Source organism: Lampetra fluviatilis, chromosome 53 (genome assembly GCF_964198595.1).
Source record: "Lampetra fluviatilis chromosome 53, kcLamFluv1.1, whole genome shotgun sequence".
NCBI lineage: Eukaryota > Metazoa > Chordata > Hyperoartia > Petromyzontiformes > Petromyzontidae > Lampetra > Lampetra fluviatilis.
This window is the reverse complement of record NC_136327.1, coordinates 4040661-4063245: the sequence shown is the minus strand read 5'-3', so window position 1 is coordinate 4063245 and position 22585 is coordinate 4040661. Positions and strand designations below refer to the sequence as shown.

Genomic DNA, 22585 nt, shown 5'->3' with positions numbered 1-22585 from the left:
CAACACCTCCGTCCATCAGGGGTTCTCGGTCAGCATGAGTTTCACCTCCCCACCTCTCACACCCCACCACCTAAACTGCCATTTGGGCGAGCCCATCAACTGTTATGACAGCTATTGCAACTCTCCCCAACAGGATTATGACCTCGAGTAAAAATGTTATTTGCTCAGAGCAATGGCATTTTCTTAACTCTTTTTCAATTTTGTATTCCCCGCCACTTAAATTCCAATTGCGCTATAGGCATTAAGTCATGACCCCGAGTGTCCATTCAGAACTATGAGATATTCGTGCATCAGCCCGTATCAGAGAACGGCCCGAGGAAAGTGAAATCATAGTACTTCTGGAGATCCCTTCGAGTGATTTCTTATCCACATGACATTTCTAGCCACCCTACGACAGAGTCGTGTTCGTGAGCTGAAGGTCAAACAGACAATGTTCAATTCCCAGTGCTCGAGTTTAGCCAAATTCAGCACAGAACCAACATTTTATATGTTTTTTTTGTGCGGTCATTGGCAACTGGGTGGAGATTATAAACGCACTACATTCGAAAACTCAGGCCAATCACACGTAAAGCTACGCAAGTCTATGGGTTTCTATGTGAGCCTATGAGTCTCCTGTGTAAGTCTATGGGTCTCTGTGTAAGTCTACGGGTCTCCTGTGTAAGCCTATGGGTCTCTGTGTAAGTCTATAGGTCTCTGTGTAAGTCTATGGGTCTCTGTGTAAGTCTATAGGTCTCTGTGTAAGTCTATGGGTATCTGTGGAAGCCTACGGGTCTCTGTGTAAGCCTATGGGTCTCTGTGTAAGCCTATGGGTCTCTGTGTAAGTCTATGGGTCTCTGTGTAAGCCTATGGGTTTCTGTGTTAAGCCAATGAGCTCACTGCACTTGAGAAACCCGGTTTATTCACAGGCTGCTGAAACGTGGATTTGAAGCCAGGGTCTCCGTTTTGCTGTCTCGGTGCTCTGACCCCTAAGGACACCCTGACACCTCTCACAGAAACCGCATTAATATTGTGACGAACAAAGTCGTGCTACCACTGCACCCACTGAGAAAATCAATTGACTCAAGCCTAAAATGGCGAGATGGAAACCCACAATGCCTGCCCGACAACCTTTCTGTACTCTTTGGTTCTTTCGGTAAAGTCACGTAGGTAGAAAAATAAAATAAAACATAAAATAATAATAGCCTTTCTGTATTACGCCTGTTGACGTCCGATATATCCTGCCGAGTGGCACAGTGTCCATTAACAGCTGCACGCACTAGCATTTCTCACAAGCGCCGCATGGACCCCAAGTGACCGGCACGCAATCCATTCATACAACGACGGCGGTGTTGTTGTTGTTGTTTCGATGAATGACAGTGACGCCGACGATGCTGTGAATTGCCAGCGACGGCGATGATACTTTTTCATAATGATGGTGACGATACTCGCCGTTTAACGACATCTTTCATAATTCCGTTTACAACGATGACGACAACGTTGCGAATGAGGACGGTAACGATCGCGCCGTGGTCAACGCCGACGATCGTGCTGTCGGCGACACCGAAGTTGACGGTGGCGACGCCATCGTTTGTGACACCGACGCGGTTAACAAAAGGCGAGGACGGTGGCGAGGACGGCCACTGCGTCACCCTCCTCCACCCCTCCCCGTCCACACTCACCTCTGAGGAGAGCCGATGACCACAGCTGCACGGACACGTCGGGGATTTTGCTGGCGAGCTGCATGGCCGGTACCACCATGTTATTGCTTTCCTGTGAAACAGCGCACAATGACGAGTTATAGCCTTGAACAGACTGCTGCGGACAAGTGCTGTTAGTGAGCACCATTTATTAATTTTTTTAAGCCAACGCGAGCCTGGTACAGAGCATCGATCACAGAACAAGGAGTGGTGGTGGGGGGGGGGGGCAGAAATTCGAAAAACAAAGTCCAAGATCAGCAAGGCAGGGCTTAGTGAAGAGGGGCGCGGATTGGGCTCACTGCCCCAGGTGGGGGGGGGGGCTCTAGCAGAGAAGTGAAAGTTCATATGGGGGAGGGGGGGGGCAAAGAGGAACGTAATTAACATAAAGGGGAGGAAGGGGGACGGGAAAGAGGGGGGGGGCGATAAGCACTATTTTCGAAGACCGACGCGCCGCAACAGGATCTGGGCATGCCCATGACTTAGTTCAGATACGCTTTACCGATAGAGTTGGCCGTGAGCGGGCATCAAACTCAGCCGAGTTGCCATAGGAATGTGGAATTTCGAGGTGGCCAAAAGGCTCAAGAGGTCAGAGTGCCACGCCAGCACAGCAGATACCTGGGTTCGACTCCAGGCAGCTGCCCACAATGAAACCAGGTTAACAAGTTTGGAGAATTGATGTTCTCAACCTGGTGAATCATTGCTTTTATAGCTTTATTTTGGTGATTTTCGAAAAGTTTTTCGGTTTGGCCATGTTTGTTTCTTGTAGTACAGAGTTAGACCGATGGCCTTATTCTAAGTTGTCTTGTGGTTGTTGTTGTTTGACTTGCATCCCACTGGGATTTTTGCACACAGTGTTGGTGTACGGTGCTTTTTCTGCAATATTTAGCTGTCTTTTCCTGGATTTTCTGTTTGCACATAGTCACTATAAGATGTTTTCTTGTTCATGTGTTTTGTTTGTTGCGGTTGCACCTGATTCAAGAGCCGAATGGCTCACAGGGCTATACCTAATAAATTAACTTGAACTTGACTACACCAAAAATAAATATTCAGTTATATTAAACTTGGTTCTCCACCTGATTTGGCCAAATTTCACCGGGTAGGAATAGGCTACCCACTACGGTGTAGACTGGAGTTCGATGAAGGGATCTCAGAGGTAGTTCTACGACATCTTCTTCTGCGGGTTGTTCTCTGAACACCGAGAGTTGCACCGCGATTCTTTGTCGCGTGACGCGACGCCGACCACACAATCTGGATAAAGTGTTGGGACTTCTGACGGATGATACCAGTAATGACGCCAAGCCAATCCAGGTACGTAGCCACTAGGGACTTCGAATACTAGAAATCACACACACACACTGTGCACACAGCACATGCGACCGTACTACTATCCTGCTCCATGACTGCGAGGCACATCCAGCATACTGCACTACAGAAATTGATAATATTTAATATGCTTAGAAAGTTCAAGTTAGGTTTACAGAATTACAGCCTTCTTAAGCTTTGCTCAAAAAAGGAGGAAACCCCACCCTCAGGCTTGTGTCTAGATAGCAACCACTACACAATTCGTAACAGCGGAATAAAGAAGCCTGGCTTTGTTTTAGCCCGCGATTACAAAGTTCAATTTGTAAAAACGCTCGGGTGTTGACTGCACTGAGCCAAGAGGTTAAAGGTCGAGACAAAGAAACTCACTGCCCGAGCGAGTGACGGGGGCCGCCGGATCGTCACATTACAACATTTCAGAATTAGATTTTTGTTTTGGGAGGGGGGGGGGGTTAGGTGTTAGGCCACGTAGTGAATGATCCAACAAAATTTGTGTGTCACCGAGGCCCTCCGCCACCCGACGATGATGACGCAACCAAACGAATTCAACCGTCACGTGGGGCGCAACGTCGGGCAACCGTGCCGAAAACAGCACGCAGCTCAACCGCGAAAACTGGCGCGGCGGTATTTTGCCAGTGCCGTCGGGGTCGTTAGTCTAGGGCGTGCGTGTGTGCGAAACAATAAAATAAAGGTCAGTTTACCCTGCGGACACAAAAGATCCCCCCGAGCAATTCTTGGATAATGGGGCGCAGGGTTTAACGGTAGAGTTCTGGTGAAAATTCTCAGCGGGTCAATAAAATGTCGCTGGTTTCTCTCTAATTGGCTTATCACAGTGGGTGGAAAACGATAGCAATCCTCCCCTTGAGAGACCCGGTGTCACGGAGGAAGAAGAAATTGCACTGCCTTGCATGGGTCTGCAGCGAGCATTAATATCGTCAAATAAATAAATCCATCAGTCTCATGCAGGCCGTGCATGGAAGAGTTTATTCAAATTTGCAAAACCACCACAGGGTTATGTTTTCTGATTAGATTTTCTATTAATGCATGCTTGTATTTTTTTTCCCCCCAACTCAAAACAATCAGATTTCATCGCATGCGCCCAGCTGGTAATCTCTTTTTTCCATCCGTTTAGCGAATACACAAAGTGGACGTGCTGCAATGCGTAAATATCGGCGCCCCACTTCAAGGACCAAAGTCAGACCGTCGCCAAGCCCTAGCGAGCACAATGAGGGCAGCAATCATTTCCACTTGCGGCCCTGAGAAAGTTGTGGAAATTACACATTCCTATGGCGAGGGCCAGCTTGTCCATAGGACAACTGTTGATTTCCCACAAAGTGGTATTCATTCATTTTATAGACTCATTAGAGAGAAGAGAGATGATAGCGTGGGTCGACTCACCCAACCGGGATTTAAACTCACGACCTTGCGAGGGTGCGTCACGTGCGTTACTCTATAAACGATTAAAAACTATTTTTTATTTTACCAAACAGAGCTAAATAGCTCTTTTTCAGAAGCGACATGGCCAAAAATGATAGCCCAACGAAGTGGTCGATCATGTGGAAGCAGTTAAATACTCAAAATGCATATTTCGGAAATGTGGAAGGAAAACCGGAGGACCGCATTAAAAATCCACGCGACCACGGGGAGAACATGCAAACTTCATACAGCCGTCAGGGTCCGGATCAAACCCACGACCTCTTGCATACCTGGCAAAGTCATTCACATCTCGCAGTGGTGCCCGGCTGACTTGTGGGCCCAATAACAATCAGACGGCACAACTCATGCAACCCATGGGGGGGGGGGGGGGGAGGACTATAATCGTAGCAGGAGAACCATTGCACGACGGCCTGTGCAGTTGCCTGATTCGTCTTTTTCCACGTTTTGCGAGTGGCAGTTTTACCATCAGTTACGCCTTTCTGATCAAAGACACAAAGATGAGCTATACCGCACTAAAATCTGCCCTACGAATTGAAATCCAAATCTTAGAATAAGTCAAAAGGCGACAAAAACTTTGCTGTTATTTTGTAGATACATGCAAGGAATGTGTGTCCCGGGCTGACATGATTTAAAAGCTTGCTTAGCAATCAAAACATATTGTTTTAAGTGACAGTGACGTTGAGTGTTAGGCACAATGCTCAAGTGCCGCCCAGTGAAGGCAGAGCCATCCATACCAGAGCCTCCCCTCCTGTGCTAAGAGGTCAGCGACTCGTGACCCCGCTGGCTACGAGGCATGTATTGCTTAAGTGATTGGAATAATTGTCAAGATTCATCAAATCAACGACGGTCGCTCCTTCTCCCCTGCGGCTCTCTCCACAGGATGGAACTCCTGGGGCTTGTCCACCACCTCCACCAACCCACACCGACCAGTGTGGTGAAGTATGGTCAAATAATTCCCACCGTGAATGACACAGTGTGGGGGGCGAGGTGGGGGGGGGGGTGAGGAGGCCTGCATCCAGTCCATTCCAGGAGAGGGGACAAAATATATATAAAAAAATATAATCACACGATTGTTTACGCTGAGGCTCTGTCCTCCCTCCTGTAACAGAGCCCAGCTGCGCTGCTGTCGTCACAGGAGTGGTCAGCGTGAGTGACACCGCCTCGCACAACGCATAATTGCGGTGGGCTAATGCGCGCGGGTAAACTAATTTGGCAGCACAGCAGATCGGATTATTGGATCGCCTTTCACCCCTGCACACCCCCCCCCCCACCCCCTTCTGCCCGGCGCGGCACCGTAAAATCGCACTTCCGCTCATCGTATTGAATGTCCCCCGCATCAACGGCGTTCCGTACGATGCGCGTCCGGACTTTCACATCGCTTGCCGCGAGTCACCCGGGGGTGGGGGGGGGGCTATATTTAAAGACGGGCGCCAAGTCAGGCGGCAGAGGAGTCGGCGATATTAACGCACCGACAACGCAAAGACAAACAGATATTTTATCTCGTACGCGCACGCACCCCAGGCTGTGCAAATGGTCCAGATGCTCCTCACGGCTGATGCTAGCCAGCCATCCGTGGCTGGAAAGCGAGAACTCGGGTCGCCAGGTTCATGGAGCGGTGCGCAAACTATTGCGCCACCGTTTCCCCTATTACAACTGTGCATATCCAAAATACTTTCCTGCTTTGTGGTTTCTGTGTGTGCCAGATTATCGATTAAGGTGTTAACATCATCACCACGAAGTAATATCTGTAACTGTATAAGTCAAGACATGAAAACAGAACCCAGTAACTAACCAAGAAGGAACTTCATGGCAGATATCATCAGACAATGAGTAGCTCATTATAGAATGTGGCAAGCGAGTATTGGAGATGGAATCACTAAAGAGGTGTGCATTATGAAGGATAGGGTCAGCAACCTTGAGGTTGGGAATGAAATGTGGCAGGAGGAGGAGGAGGTTGTGTGGGTAGTGGAGGAAGGGGCAAGGCATCAAGAAACGCAGAAGTTTGTGACTAAGGGGAAGACCCCAAAGCCAGATGGGGGTGATGATGATGCGACTCTAAAGAGCGGTCGTGGCAGGGCATGTTGACTTTGGTAACACATGGGGGAAAACCTCAAATCAGAGAGTGGTGATGAGACTGTAAAAGCAGCCCTTGGAAGCGGGGTGACGACTCTGCAATGGCCGTGGGATCTAGCAGGAGGAAGGAATCGATGGCGCGGTGTGGTTACACCGACGGAATTGACCGGCGATGACCTCTTTTGGCCCCGACACAGCCGAACGTTCTAAGTTCGATGGCGCCGGAGAGAAAAACGACTCTTGGGAGAATTTGCGGACGAGGACCGACGCACCGCCTCTCCCCCCCCCTCCTCCTCATCCCCCCCTCCATCTCCGGAGGGCTCCGAGAAAATAACATTTTGTTTTTAAAAATTGTAAGTAAAAAAAAACTAAGCAAAAATTTTAACGCATGGGAAAAGCGTACGGATGCCTTCAAAAAAGGAGACTCGTCAATTTGCAGGACAGGAATAGCTGGCGCACGGGAGAAGGGCACCCTGCACGGGAACCGCATTTAATTGGAAGCTAGGATCAGCAAGATCGGGTCATGGCGAGCCTCCGCCACTCATTATTTTGTTACCGCCCCCCCCCCTCCCCGCCGCTGATTAAATTCCGATTGTGCTCCAAGAAGAAGAAGATGACAACGACACCTCTAAACTCCCCCCCCCCCACTCCGATCCTTATTTAGAACTCTCACGTGGGAGCAGCTTTAAAACGTCACGTCGTGTCAGAACGACGATGCAAGGCAACGTCGTATAGACGACTCGGGAAATCACGTCAGCCGTCATTTTTTAATGTGATTGCACGGCAATAAATCCAAAGCATACATTATCAGCGGATGTTTTTGTTTGCGTGTTCACCGCTTACGTTGGTCAATGCGGACATGACTCCTTGCAAAAGGTTTCTATTTGGTGTTTCAACATCTTAACACCTGTTGTATTGCAAGAAAGGGTAAAAACCTATTCTTCTTTTTTTCATATCCAATACATGTAATAATAATTCTCAGAGCAAGAATTCTGCCAAATCAAGTGACAAGCCAAACTAAGATGATATTTTCAGCAATAATTTGAGAAACCGGTTTAATCACAGATGACTGGAACCCCGGAATAATTATTTTCACTCCCAAAAGGCACCCAAATTACAGCTTCGATTGAACACGACCTGCCAATTCTCAGAACACTTAAACTCGGCGTGGATTTAAAGAGCATCCAACTTCAGTGCAGCGATGAATATAGGCATCTTTTCTTGGGCGGTGGTTATAATTTCGAGGCAGCACATGTTTCAAGAAGGCCCTCTGCTGTCCAAAAGCTGCACCAGCAGTGTTATCCACCACTCAACTTTACATTCCTATCAGCTTGGAAGGGCCTGGCTCCATCACTCGCCATGCAACCGACCTCCTGTTCGTCGTGCAGCTACGCACCAATCGCGACGCCACCACTCCCAACGCCGGCACAAACAACGACCGCCATTCGCCACTTAATGGCCGGTTGCGTTCTGTGCCCAGGTTTGGCTCACTTTGAGGTGTGCACTTATTGCAAAGGTAAAGATCCTCCATATAGCTTTACCAGATTGTTGGGGCAAGTGCTGTTAGCGAGCGCCTATGAAGGCTGGCACGGCACATGTGCGAGTGGGTGGCCAACACCACGCCCGGCCGCCATCGTCTCCCCAGTGGCGATGTTTACACATCGCATCAAGTACTCGTTTGAGGCAGAGTCGACATCGGGGAGGCCGAGGACCAGTTCAGATAATTGTGACCTGGTGTTGGCCATGAACTGGAATTGAACCCGGGTCACCGGATTCGTAGTGCAGCGTGTTAACTGTTCCACTACCAGTTGCCGCACACACGCACATAAACACACGCGCGCGCACGCACATACACACGCGCGCGCGCGCAGACACACACGCACACACTGCTTACTCTGTGATTTCCCAGCGAGTAGAAGATGTGCCCCAGCAACACGAGTGAACACGCCGTCAGTCTGTTCAGATCCTCCGCGTTCGACATTTTCAACGTCTCTCTGAGAAACCGCCTGTCAGGTGGGCAATGGGAGCACGTCATCACCGTTACCACGCGCCCATCTGACGTCACAAGTGCAGGTCACGCGAGACGTGCAAACAGCATCAGCCTCTTAACTAGTCGTAGGTTCACAGCCCACACCAGAGTAAGAGATAGGCCTCGGCAAGGCAAGGTAAAAGTTAAACGGTAAAAAAAACAAGAGAAACTTTACCCTACCTTTTAACCTTACCACAATACAATCGCGCTACCCTACCTTTTACCCTTTAGCAGGTAAGGTAAAAGGCAAAAAAAGAACGAGCCTACCTTTACATTACCTTTTACCCTTATCCCATACAAATTTCGCGATTACAGGATAATTACTGGGATAAAAAACGTGGAAATTTTTTTTACCGATAAATGCTAGTTAGAGCGCTTTATTCATTTTTCGATTTAAAGCTTTCGTGACTGCAGAGATTCATCTTCTTGGTTCTTTCGGTAAAGTCACATAGAATGGAAATAATAAAATAATAAAAATAAAATATCATAAAATAATTCTCACGACGTTTCGGCCACAACGCAAGCAGCCGTCCTCAGGTGAAGACCAGGTCTGTCGGGGAAACAGCGTCTGAATGAAACAGCACCATGCTTGGAGCGTATATTTAATCTGGGTTGGAAGGGGGGGAAAGGGCGCCTTGACAAAATAATTTGCATATCAAGAGGAATTTAGCATATTTATGGGAAATGCAGGTATGTGATTAGTACTACTTATGCCCGTGCATTATGCAGGATTAGCAGCATCAAAAGGAGGGGATAGGGGTAGCATTAATAAAGGGAAGGAGTGTTAATAGTATGTAGCTGCAGTAACTAAAACCACCACGTAAACAACTAAAGTATAAACTACATAGTATCATCAGTATACTAAATATACTCTACAATAAGCTGAGTTACTAACAGTAAGTAATGCATTACAATTCTACGTCGTAAAAAATATAATATGCTTCCATCTAAACTTTATTCTCTTATATCACACGAGTCTACACCGTACTATATACTGCCATAGACAAACCCAACATTAAATTATATACTGTAGACAGGATGTAGAGTGGAGTTTGTCTGGTGCCAGGATGTAGAGTGGAGTTTGTCTGGTGCCAGGATGTAAAGTGGAGTTTGTCTGGTGCCAGGATGTAGAGTGGAGTTTGTCTGGTGCCAGGATGTAGAGTGGAGTTTGTCTGGTGCCAGGATGTAGAGTGGAGTTTGTCTAGTGCCAGGATGTAGAGTGGAGTTTGTATGGTGCCAGGATGTAGAGTGGAGTTTGTATGGTGCCAGGATGGAGTTTGTCTGGCACCAGACAAACTCCACTCTACATCCTGGCACCAGACTAACTCCACTCTACATCCTGGCACCAGACAAACTCCACTCTACATCCTGGCACCAGACAAACTCCACTCTACATCCTGTCTACAGTATATAATTTAATGTTGGGTTTGTCTATGGCAGTATATAGTACGGTGTAGACTCGTGTGATATAAGAGAATAAAGTTTAGATGGAAGCATATTATATTTTTTACGACGTAGAATTGTAATGCATTACTTACTGTTAGTAACTCAGCTTATTGTAGAGTATATTTAGTATACTGATGATAGTATGTAGTTTATACTTTAGTTGTTTACGTGGTGGTTTTAGTTACTGCAGCTACATACTATTAACACTCCTTCCCTTTATTAATGCTACCCCTATCCCCTCCTTTTGATGCTGCTAATCCTGCATAATGCACGGGCATAAGTAGTACTAATCACATACCTGCATTTCCCATATCCCCTCCTTTTGATGCTGCTAATCCTGCATAATGCACGGGCATAAGTAGTACTAATCACATACCTGCATTTCCCATAAATATGCTAAATTCCTCTTGATATGAAAATGTTTTTGTCAAGGCGCCCTTTCCCCCCCTTCCAACCCAGATTAAATATACGCTCAAAGCATGGTGCTGTTTCATTCAGACGCTGTCTCCCCGACAGAACTGGTCTTGACCTGAGGACGGCTGCTTGCGTTGTGGCCGAAAAGTCGTGATAATTATTTTATTATGTTTTATTTTTATTATTTTATTATTTCCATTCTACGTGACTTCACCGAAAGAACCAAGAAGACGCTTTATTCATATAGAATACTCTCAAATCGGGCGTTTAGGCTGTCGACAACACCGTCCTCCATAACCTCCTCGTCCCAGTCGTCTTGGTCGATGGCGATCTCATCAACAACCTGATCAAGTTCGTCATTGCCATCATCCTTGGACGGACGACAGACAATAAGATCCTGCGCCGTTCCAGCCCAGTTAGACGGAACCTTCAGGCAGCCGGCCGTGATCCATGAGCACAAGCACATGGACTTTATGAAGAGCGTCATTGACAGCGACTGGCGAACGCATGTGAACTCCTGGCCGGCTCCGCTATTCGCACGTTCACAGGGAGTTGACGTTGCTGGCGCACCGAAGTAGTCGCAGGCCATCTTGTAGTGGGCGGGGAGCAGCTCTTTGTGGAGAAACCACCACTGCATTACGTCAATGAAGGCGCTGGCGGTCGTGACGCCCATGCTCAAAAAACGATCGACTTCATCGCCGTCGTCTATGGAGTTGCCGACGTTGCTGAACAGGGTGCTGAACAGCGACCGCTCCTCCATATGGGCAGCAACTGCCGTCGGCGAGATCATGAGCACGTCCGAGTAGCGATGCTGCAGGACAGAGCGGATTGTGGCCTTCCGTGTAGCCAGCTCGTCTTGGTCTGTCGTTTTCGGCAGCTGTAGATTCAAGTAGGATGCCACAATGGCGGGTTCCTGAACCCGTAGGTGGCGGTACCGCACCAGTTCGGCCTTCATCCCCATCGCAGTCAAGGGCTCATCGATCGCTGAGGGCGGCTTCACCGTGATCGCATTGACGAACGAGGTGCTCCATCGTCACCGGCATAAGATCCAATGTCGAATTGTGGTCTGCCGACAACGAGGCCATGACCTGGCGCGGCATCTGGAAGCGCGCCATGATAATGTCCAATGGGACACGCTTCTTGATGGCGTCGTCGACCATGTCAAACGTCGAATGCCACCTGGTCGGCGAGTCCTGGTGCGTCGGCTCCTTGCAGGCGAGCTTGGCGATCTCAGCCTCGCGGCGGTACGACTGCCGGACGACCTTGCTGCACCTGATATTGACGAGCGCCTTGCGCAGTTCGGCATTTGTTGACTTGATCAGTTTTAGAACTTGGACGACACCGATCTGGACAGAATGATCCGCACATCGAATATGGTGGCAAGCCCCCAACTGCTCATATCTGGCGTCCACGTTGACCAGGGCGAACAACGTCTTGACAGCACTGTTCGCATCGGAGCCATTGTCGCTGGTGACAGCGAGCAGCTTGGTCGAGATATTGTGCCCGAGGCTTTGGAGGTGCTCGAACAGAGCGGCCCCAATGCGCTTGCCGACACCCCTTCCGGACTGCACATCGAGGATTGTCAGCAGCATGGAATTTGACGCACCAGATTTGCTGTCGATCAAGTGCACCGTGACCATCCAAAATCCCTTCAGGTTGCGGTTCGACCACCCGTCGATGGTGAGCGAGATGGCGACGTCCAGGTTGGAGAAGAACGCCCCGACGATGGGCAGCATGATGGCGTGATGCTCGACAATCCTGCGAATGATGGTGCGGGTCGATGGGCCCTCGTATCCCCGCGTCAATGTGTTGACCAAGGTCTTGAACTTGTCGCTGCCGGCGGCTCGCAAAGAGATTGCACCTTGGATAACAAAATCCACCACCGCGTTCTCAAACTTTGCCAGGAGGCGATACGGGATTGCTGGCCGGCTCAGCGTTTGCTGTATTAGGCGGCTCGCCGACGCCGACGCCCCGACCTCGCTGCCTGGAGCGAGCACGTTGTGTTTCTTGAGGTGGGCTTTCCACCCCGACGCGTTCGTGTGGGTGGAAAACCACTTGCGGCAGTGCACGCACTGTCGCTTCCCTTGCTGTGCATGCGGATCACCCTCCATCCAATCGTGTGTGTGCTCCCACGGGAACGCACACCGCTGCCTCTGTCGATTGCTGTTCGCAGCAACCCCAAAAAAGCCGTTGCTGGCATCCTCGTCCTCTAGTACCTCGACCTCAAGAACGTGGACCGTCTCCATGTGCTCCGCCACCACTTTAAAATGGAGGCCACGGACTGCGTCACTGCTCCACGGAACTTTTAGCGGTAAACAAGGTACTGTATTTACCGGGTAATTATTCGCCCTACCCTTACCCTACCGGGTAATTCTTCTGAGCTACCTTTACCCTACTCTTTACCTTACCCCTTGGCATGTCGAAACCATTACCCTTTATCTTTACCCTTTTACCCGGTAATAAAGGTAATTTACCTTACCTTGCCGAGGCCTAGTAAGAGATGCACACAGCTTCGTAGAGCAGATATGCAGCTCATCAAAGCTGGGTCAGAGATATGTATTTATACATTTCCAACAGTGTTTGCATGAACATCGTACACCTTCATACGAATCCTCATTCACCAACATTGGTGGTGCGGTCTAGGGCGAGTTTTCTGGACAAATATACACGAGCAAATTTACACAGATTGGCCGCTCACTGTCGGTCAGTCACCTAGTTATCACTCTTTTATAACTACTACTGTGATTAATGTTCCTGTGAACCTCACTCGTCGATTCCGCCACGTATGTTGAGGACTCGGCTTAACCGGACAGTTTTTTTTCATCTCGTCCACGCTGTTCAACAACCACACTGCAGGTCACAACAACACTCTTCAGAACTGCTTTGTGTTTAGTTTGTTGTATTTCCCCCGCACCTATTAGCACGGTTGGCTACGTACGGTGCGAAAGAAGTTCAACGTACATACACTCACCTACCCACTCACTCACTCACCACACTGCAGGTCACCTCTCGCTTCTCTTACTGCTTCTTCGCTGACGCTGCTCCACTTTGGAATTCCCTCATCCCCATCGTCTCTTTACCCAATTAATTTCTGAACAATGCGCCTTGCTCAATTCAAGAAACGTATTACACTCTTATCCGTTGCAAATTTGACAATGGGTGCCGTTTGCAGCTGGCCGCTAGACACTTTGCCCCCCCCCCCGCCCCCTTTGGGCCGAGTTGCCCGGCAAATCGTGTAAACACAACAGATGACGTGGGCACTCACTTGGCCTCGTTGTATCGGCCCTGGAAGAAGGAGAGGAGACCCCGGATGTAGAACGCTGCCGCCCGCAGACAGTGAGAGCTGTGGACAAGAGTCGACAGAGATGTTACCCGTCGATTGGAACCTCCCGCTCATGACCACGTGATGGGCACGCTGGCACACAAGCACGCACCTCGCTTGCAGCGGACAAGCGTGCAAAAGGTCAGCTCCACGATTTCCAGGCGTGTACGGAAAGTTCTCGCCTAACGCGTGGTGGCTCACACTAGAACGCGGTTTCTTCTTTCAGGGGACACTTTTCGCACAGCGCGGAACGCGCGCCGTTATAACACGGTTTCGGAGGGGACAATGGCGATGTACTTTGAGTTGCACGGCTGAGCGGTGTGATACAGTATGTCGGAATGATAACACTGGTCAACACACTTTTTCTGGCATAAGGTATTCCAACGGTTTTAAGGTAATTTTGGGGTGCCGATTCCAAATCTGGCATCAGTTTTTGGTTATCACATCAGGTTTTTGAGATATCAAATATTGCATTTTCAATAAAAACTGCAGAAGAAATATATTAAATAAATGTGGATATCTACATAAAATGATATTATAAACACACTATCCTAAAATACAGCACCATATTTTAACACTAAAGCAGTCACTGACTCGCAACAACTTGCAATCATAAGTGACAGAGTTAATTTCGGGTAAAATCAATGAAAATGGGGTATGCCGATAGCATAAAATGAGCTGTGATAGAGCAAATCTGAGGTCAGATTTGGAATCAGCACCCTGAAATTAGTCTAAAACATCTGCAAAAGTCCCGGCCAGAATTTTTTTTTGTTGACCAGTGTAAGTCACGCGGCAGCGTAACCTCAGTTATTTGTCCTGCAATCTTACTTTGTATGCTTACATCGTATCTCGCCAAACTTTATCGTTACCTTAGTTATGCGGAAATAGTGTGTGCTAAACGCGGCACTTTTCAGGAACGCGTTAAATGAGGACTACCTTTACACATTGCAAACTCTAAAAGACCTGGGTAATCATTAGTATGACCTTGAAGTGGCTTTATACTTGGACGTAGTATGTCAACCACTTGGTTTCGCGATTCAGATTGAAATATCATTCTTGACATGGAAGAAATGCCCTTAAAAGTACCGTGGAGTTGGACGTACTCAAACAATTTCACGAATCTGGATTTGAAGCTTTTGTTACTGCAGGAATCCATAATCTTTGGTTCTTTCGGTAGAGTCACGTAGTTAGAAATAAAATAAAACAAATCACGACGTTTCGATCGCAGGCCTGATGACTGCTAGTGTTGCTTGTGTCACGAATGCTCGGATGGTGAGTGTGCATTCAGTTTCACCTGTGTAGCAAACGATGAGACTTATTCAATAAACAAGCCACGTTTTTTGATTTAAAGCTTTCGTGACTGCAGGGATTCATATTCTGGTTCTTTCGGTAAAGTCACGTAGAAGGGAAATAATAAAATAATATAAATAATTTTTTTTACAAATTCTCACGACGTTTCGACTGCAACACAAGCAATCATCATCAAGTGTGAAATCCACACCTGATGATGAATATGAAGCCACGTTTTATTAGCCGATACAAACTTACATTCAAAATGACACCCACTGTGTATTGTTCACTGAGGGCTGCCTAGTTTGCGAAACTGCTCCGTGAGCGTGACGGAAACTCGCGCATTCTTAACTGCGAGCTTTTTTCCCCATTTTTTTATCTAAAAGTACTTACTTGAAAAATGATCAAATGCCCAACTTTTTAGGGCTATCAGGGCTGCTCGTAGTATATGATATATCAATATATTTTGGAAGACAAGAGTTTGACGTGAACGAAAATGCTACAAGGGCAGTGCGTTTTATTGGGCCACGTGTTCATTTAACAATATTGAATTCCCTTTGTTTACTCAGGAGACCATGTCGGCACGGTCACCTTTCTTGGACAACTCCACAGCGAGAAAGAACGAGGAAACGATGGAGAGAGATGGTAGCGTCAGTTTGTTTGGATGACGTCAAGAAATTTGGGGACGCCACGGTGGCGAGATGTCAACTACCTGGCCTGGTACACAGGTCGTTAATTCGATCCTGACGCCTGTATATTTGGAGTTTGCGTGTCTCTCTCCCCGTGGTCGCGTGGAATTTTTATCCGTGTCCTCCGGTTTTACCCTCCACATTTAGAAACGTGTGTTTGGAGTATTTGGCTGCTGTTCCAAATTTCCACATCATAAGCCACTTTGTTGAGGAATCATTTGTGGCCAGGTCGCTTCTGAAAAATAACTACATTGCTCTTAAAATAAAATAGTAGCCGTAGTTTAATTGGTCACATGCGGGCAGTGACCAGGAGTTTCTCAGCAATGCAGGGTCAGAATCAGCTGGAGTCTCATTGCCATGAGCCCCCCTGAAACGCATATGGCGCACACAGAAGTAGAAGAAAAAAATGCGAAATAGCGAAACAAATGAATGCTGGTGTTCTGCAAAATGATGGAATTATATCTTTTAAAAAATCTATAAAAAGTGAACTACACTGCTCCAATCAATGTCAGCGTGCAGTCACAACCGCCTGCGAAAATTAATTACATGGTGGTGCAAATCCGTGCAATGGGAATTGCCACCCTCCTTTACCCACAAGCGTGCAATTAGCGGCCCCCCTTTGTGAGCGTGCGGAAATCACAGTGATTATCGGGCGAGGATGGGCCCAGGCTGTGAAGGGCACCTATCGACGCGTGTGTATCGGCCTGCTATGTCGTGCGGATGGAAATCGTGGACACTGACAAAGAAAGTTCAACTAAAGCTGAAAAGGGCACAGAAAAGCATGGAGAGCTTCGCCATTGGGGACTTCACTGAGACAGAGGAGCACGTGGGCCAGAGAACACACAAATAATCGACATCATAGAGACTCAATTTTGAAGTAAAGCTTTCGTGACTGCAGGGATTCATATTGTTGGTTCTTTCGGTAAAGTCACGTAGAAGGGAAATGAGGACTACCTTTACACATTTCAAACTCTAAAATACCTGGGTAATCATTAGTATGACCTTGAAGTGGCTTTATACTTGGACGTAGTATGTCAACCACTTAGTTCTGCGATTCAGATTGAAATATCATTTTTGACATGGAAGAAATGGCCTAAAAAGTACCGTGGAGTTGGGCGTACTCAAACAATTTCACGAATCTGGATTTGAAGCTTTCGTGACTGCTGGAATCCATAATCTTTGGTTCTTTCGGTAAAGTCACGTAGTTAGAAATAAAATAAAATAAACCACGACGTTTCGATCGCAACACAAGCGGAAAGAAACAAGAATATCATAGAGACTGTTAAAAATACTGAAGTATGCTTGGGCAGGACACCATCGCTAGACGGGATGATGGCCGATGGATGGGAGTATTTAGAGAATGGCAGACTAAAGAGATAACGCGCCACAAGAGGATGAACAGCACAGAACATGGAGCGATGAGACCAGCTCACGTGTAAGAGGGAAATGGACTACGGCATCGCAAGAGAGTAACAGATTACGAAAGCATGGGGTGAGGCCATCATCCAGCAGTGGAAAGACAATGACTCACAACGATGACATAGGTACACTTGAATGCTGTAATGAGCTCTAGTCTGTAAGAGCACGCTTGCTTGTACAATCTCTATATAGTGCGTGGCAAGAAATAATTTATTTTGAAAAACTTTCCAAAGCGGCTAAGCCGCAATGTTTTAACGGCTGTCTTTTTCTACAACTATGTCAGTTACATCCAGGTAAGTCTTGAAACCACCCTGGGTCGCTTCTCATCTGGTTAAACAAAATAACTTAACTTCATCATCGTAACTTGGAGATTGTACGAGTGGCTATGGTTTGCTGAAAAAATTAAGGGTGAGAATTAAAAACTTTCATATGCGAAAGGTTTATTGTTTTTTTTTTTGGTGGCTTCGATAATTTTTTGTTCATAGTACAAATACTCTTTGGTTTTTTCGGTTAAGTCACTTAGGTAAAAAATAAAATAAATAAAAAACAACTAAATTAAATCACGACGTTTCGGGCGCAACAGAAGTGTCCTTCTTCAGGTGGGGGACAACGCAGCGAAAACGCAACCGCTTAATCTCTTAGTATGACAACCATCTTCAACGAAAACAATAATTGCGAATAATATAGCTGGGCAGCTGATAGGTCCCAGCACTAAGCTCCCACCACTGAGATCCTGAATTGTAAACCGGCTGACTTGTGATTGTGGTCGCAGCTGGAAAAAAACAATGACTGAGAAAAAAATCTGTCACATCCCACTTGGCTATGCAAATAATGTGGCTGCATTTTAGCTCCGACAATGTAAAACATTGGTTTGACTCTCATGCGATGATCAATACTCTCAGTGACAGGAGTTAGTTGCTAAGCCATCAATGGGTCGTTTCGAATTCTCCTCCAGGTGTCGCAATCCATCACCCCACGAAAGTGGACCAGGAGTTCAATTCGAAGGGATTCGGAGGTAGCTCTGAGATATCCATTTCAGCGGGCCATTCTCCAGTTGCGAGTGGTTGCACCGCTGAGAGTTCCAAATGGATCCTTCCTCTCAAGACGCGACACCGATAGCCTGGATAAAATTGAGCCAAAATTTCAAAGATGGAAAATCGCTGTGCACGTGCTGTCAAAAAACCCAAGTTATTCGGGGCTGCGTTGCGCCTTTAGCAATACAGCTTACCCTCGCTCAGAGGTCGCAAACGGGTTTTGATTCCTTACCCGTACCCGTACCCGGCCGCACCAGGGTCGCAAATGGGTACCCGTACCCGGCCGGGTACGGGTTCCCGTTCCCTACCCGTACCCTACCCGAAATGAGTGACAAACGGTTACTCACCAGTGACTCACGGCCTACCCGTACCCGGCCGCACACGGGTACCCGTACCCGTACCCGGTTGGGTATGGGTAGCCGGGTATCGGGTAGGGTACGGGTATCGGGTACCCGGTTACGACCTCTGCCCTCGCTCGACGCCGGTTCGGCTTGTGATATTTCGCGCTGTATATATGGCTAACCCTATTTTTACCAAAATTCGCGATACTCTGCGGTTTGAATTCACTCTACATGCGGCAAGACGTGGGACAGGGTTGTGTGCGTACTGTGTTTGTATTGTGTGTACTGTGTGTATACTGTACACGCTACTCGGCAGACAGCCGTCTCCTCGTGCGGTTTCGCTTTTTGTTGGAACGCATCGACTATTACCGCGTTGTGGTAATGATGGGTGGTGACGATGGGTCGTGATGTTAGCGATGGGTGCCGACAATGATGGTTTGCTTTTTGTGTGGCTACGTACATGGCTACGTACATACGTTCATAAATGGAAATAAGTATTTCATCTTTCAAGCTTTTTTCACGCACCCCGGTAGCCAACTACAGTTCTCAATTCAACTGCTGCCGAAAGCTCGAGAGAAGAAACAATGCCCAACAAGCTGCTGCTCATGCCAGAGAAACGCATTTCGGATGACAAGCGACCGCAAAAACGTGCACGTGTTACAGCCACTTGCGCTTCTTGAATTCGTAACCATCGACTCACCTTACTGGGAAGTTGTGGTCCGGGTTTATCCTTTCCAATAACGTGTACAGCTGCAACAACAAAATAAAAGACATTCCTTCATCGATTGGAAACTTGCAAATGAATGTCATCAGCACCAACGGCGGGAGGCGAATGCACTCACGGCATCTTGGGTAACGAAAGGAGGCGGTGATATTTTATGGGAAGCCACTCACGTCCTGGTGCCGGTTGCCCTCCCGGATGTAGACGCTCGCGAGGTTCGTTACGATGTACGTCCACAGCTCCTGGTGCGACGTCAACTGCAAAGACGAGCCATATGCAAAGACATTCTAGATCTGAAGTTTTCGTGACTGCAAGGATTCATACTCTTTGGTTTTTTCGGTAAAAGTCACGTAGGTTAAAAAATTTAAAGAAATTAAATCACGACGTTTCGGAAGCAACACAGCAAAATTACTGTATCAAGTAATTTTGCTGCGACGGTTCCACCTGAAGACGGAAGCTTGTGTTGCCTCCGAAATGTCGTGATTTAATTTATTTAAATTTTTTACCTACGTGACTTTTACCGAAAAAACCAGAGAGTATGCAAAGACACTCCATTTAGTCACACGCACTGTTGGGGCGTGCGCTATTAAGCGAGCACTTATTAACACCGTCAAGGTGCATAACGGGATGGATTTAGCCATAAAACATTCCCGGTCGCCTTTGTCTCCCCTGTTCTGATGTTTACACACTGCACCAGGTACTCGTTGAAGGCTGCATCGACCGTGGCGAAGCCTAGGACCGGTTCTGATATTGCTCGCCATGGCCGAGAATGTAACGGAGGTTGCCTGGCTCGTAGCACAGTGTGCCGACAACTTTGCCATCGCTCCTCAAACAAATGCTTGCAGATATGCATTGCGGCACAATAGGGTAGTGTACACAGTGATGTTATATCATCATGAGCCGTAACTCATCTACTGCTGGATGAAGGCCTCTCCAAGCTAACACCACACAGACGCACGACGAAGCAATCCATCTCGCTGCGGCACACAAGCCGGTCTCATCGCTCCATCTCCTCCTCGTTGTGGATGTCCTCGCGGGGCGAATTCACTTCATTTGGCTGTCACTTCGTTATTAGCGTCCATCACCAACCCATCGTCCCTTGTAGTGTCGTCGTGTTCTGCCCAAGCCCACTTACTTTGCATCCGATCAGAGTCCAACTACCGGGTTTCTCTATCCCCCTTGCTAAATCGCACGCTCGAACGCAACGTGGGAGATGCGCGCACACATTCCGCAAATGGAACGTTGAGGAATCGCCGAACCGTGACAGTGGTGAAGTCCAAACCATCAAACGCATTGCCGACGAATGCACCATCCATGCAACATTTTCAACAGATTCAACTTTTTTTTATTTTAACAGCTGAGGCCCACTGAGCTATATAGATTTTTCAGAAGCGACCTGGCCATAAATGATAGGTCAACGAAGCGGCTTATCATCATGTGGAAATGGACAGCATCCACATTTAGAAATGCACGTTTCTAAATGTGGAGGGAAAAGCCGGAGGACCGGCAGAAAAATCTACACGACCACAGACAGAACATGCAAACTCCAGACGTACATGCGTCAGGGTCAGGATCGAACCCGCAGCCTCTTGTATACCAAACAAGGTAGTTCACATCTCGCCACTGTGGTGGTGTCGCTGCTACCCGTAGCATCTACTGCTGCCTCATTGTATTGGTTAAAAAAAGTGTAAGCATTTAAGTCCAACATGTTTCAAAACTGTTGTGTTTCCCTGCAGCCATATACGAAAGAAGAAAAAGAATACGACTTGGGCTGATTGCTTGGGTTGATTTGAATGCAGAAAGACAATTCCAAAGAGCCTCCCTTCTCAAAGCGGCACAGTTCCAGGGACCCTTTGACAGACAAAAGCACTGCGCACGTGGTGGCAGCTCTGGCCACTGCGATTTCTCACTTACCCTGAGTGCTGTCGTGAACTGGGCTTCTGCGCTTTCCATGCAGTTTACGGAGACGCTGTAGAGACCCTGCAGCAGAGACGACAACACCAACGTGTAGGCGTCAATTTATTTATTATCATCATCATCATTATTATTATTCTGCTCGTCTGCCGAGTAAAGGCTCACCGAGTCTCATCTCTCTTTTTCAGGAGGGCTCTGCCAAGTTTCTCGCAGTAGGGGAGTGACTTCGCTGCTGTTGCCGTGTATGATCCCAATCGATTAACTTGTAGTAGAATTTTTCAGCACGTGGATTTTGGCCAATGAAAGCTAGACTGTATGTTTATTAGCTATGGGAGGAAACTGGAGAACCCGGAGAAAACCCATGCCGAACATGACGAGAACATACAAATGCCACAGAGATGTGTCGGAGTCGAGGCACTAGCTGTTAACACTGCACCATCCTGTCGCCCAATCATCAGTGACACGACGATGTAGGTGGGTCGGTATCATGCAGGTACTCTTTGGTTCTTTCGGTAAAGTCACGTAGGTGAAAAATAAATTGATCGACTCGCAACTCGTTGCGAGTTCACCGTTGCGAGTCGATCAATTTATTTTTCTACCTACGTGACTTTACCGAAAGAACCAAAGAGTATGGATTCTTGCAGTCACGAAAACTTCAAATCTATCATGCAGGTGTCACTCCATCAGCAGCAATACGAAATGTTCACACAGACAAAGCAGAAAAATCCACACACACAAAGCGGCCAAACACTTTGCGCGGGTTTGAGAATGTTTACGGTGCCGGAGGGTAAGGCCTAAAGCCAGATAGTGGCAGTGGGCGGTGGTGTTGGAGGTGGTGGTGGTGGGAATGGGGAACGGTAGTGGAGCGGTTGGCTGGGTGCGCTCCGAACCTGGCGACCCGAGTTTGAATCCCGCTCACGGCGAACACCAGTGGCGATTATCTGAACCGGTCTTGGGCCTCCCCTTGGTCGATTCAGCCTTAAATCAGTACCTGGTGCGGTGTGTAAGCATCGCCACTGGGGAGACAAAGGCGGCCGGGCGTGGTGCTGGCCACCCACCCCCTCGTTTGCCACGGTGGCCTTCATAGGTGCTCACTAACAGCACTTGCACCAACAGTCTGTCGAGGCTACACGGGAGATATTTGTCTTTGGTGGGACTGTAATCGGTTCATTCATGGATGCACTCCAACTTGCGGGATCTGTCAGCAAGCGATGAAGTGTGGTGGGACGAACGGCATTATCCTTGATGACCTCTCGATTTCAACCGTTACCGTCGTTAGGCCTCTGCAGTTGTAATCATTAACAGCTGTGCCTTGGTTTGTAGGCGTTGAACAACTGATGGATAATTGACTGCAGTGGCTGTGTACTCGCGCATATTACGTCAGCCATTCAAGTAACACGTTTCGCGCCTCCGATTATCACGGTTGGCTATGCACGGTGCAAAAGAATTTCAACATATAA

General features: G+C 47.8%; 1 protein-coding gene across 1 annotated transcript in view; it reads right to left on the bottom strand.

Annotated features, from left to right (window-relative positions):
• Positions 1–22585, bottom strand: part of MAU2 (MAU2 sister chromatid cohesion factor) — a 55068-nt gene that overhangs the window by 16110 nt on the left and 16373 nt on the right. Inside the window, exons 11-16 of the mRNA XM_078879265.1 lie at positions 21126–21191; positions 19385–19468; positions 19191–19240; positions 13661–13738; positions 8401–8512; positions 1659–1749 (exon numbers count right to left, since the gene is read on the bottom strand). Of these exons, the coding sequence (XP_078735391.1) occupies positions 1659–1749; positions 8401–8512; positions 13661–13738; positions 19191–19240; positions 19385–19468; positions 21126–21191 (481 nt within the window). The remainder of the gene's footprint in view (positions 1–1658; positions 1750–8400; positions 8513–13660; positions 13739–19190; positions 19241–19384; positions 19469–21125; positions 21192–22585) is intronic.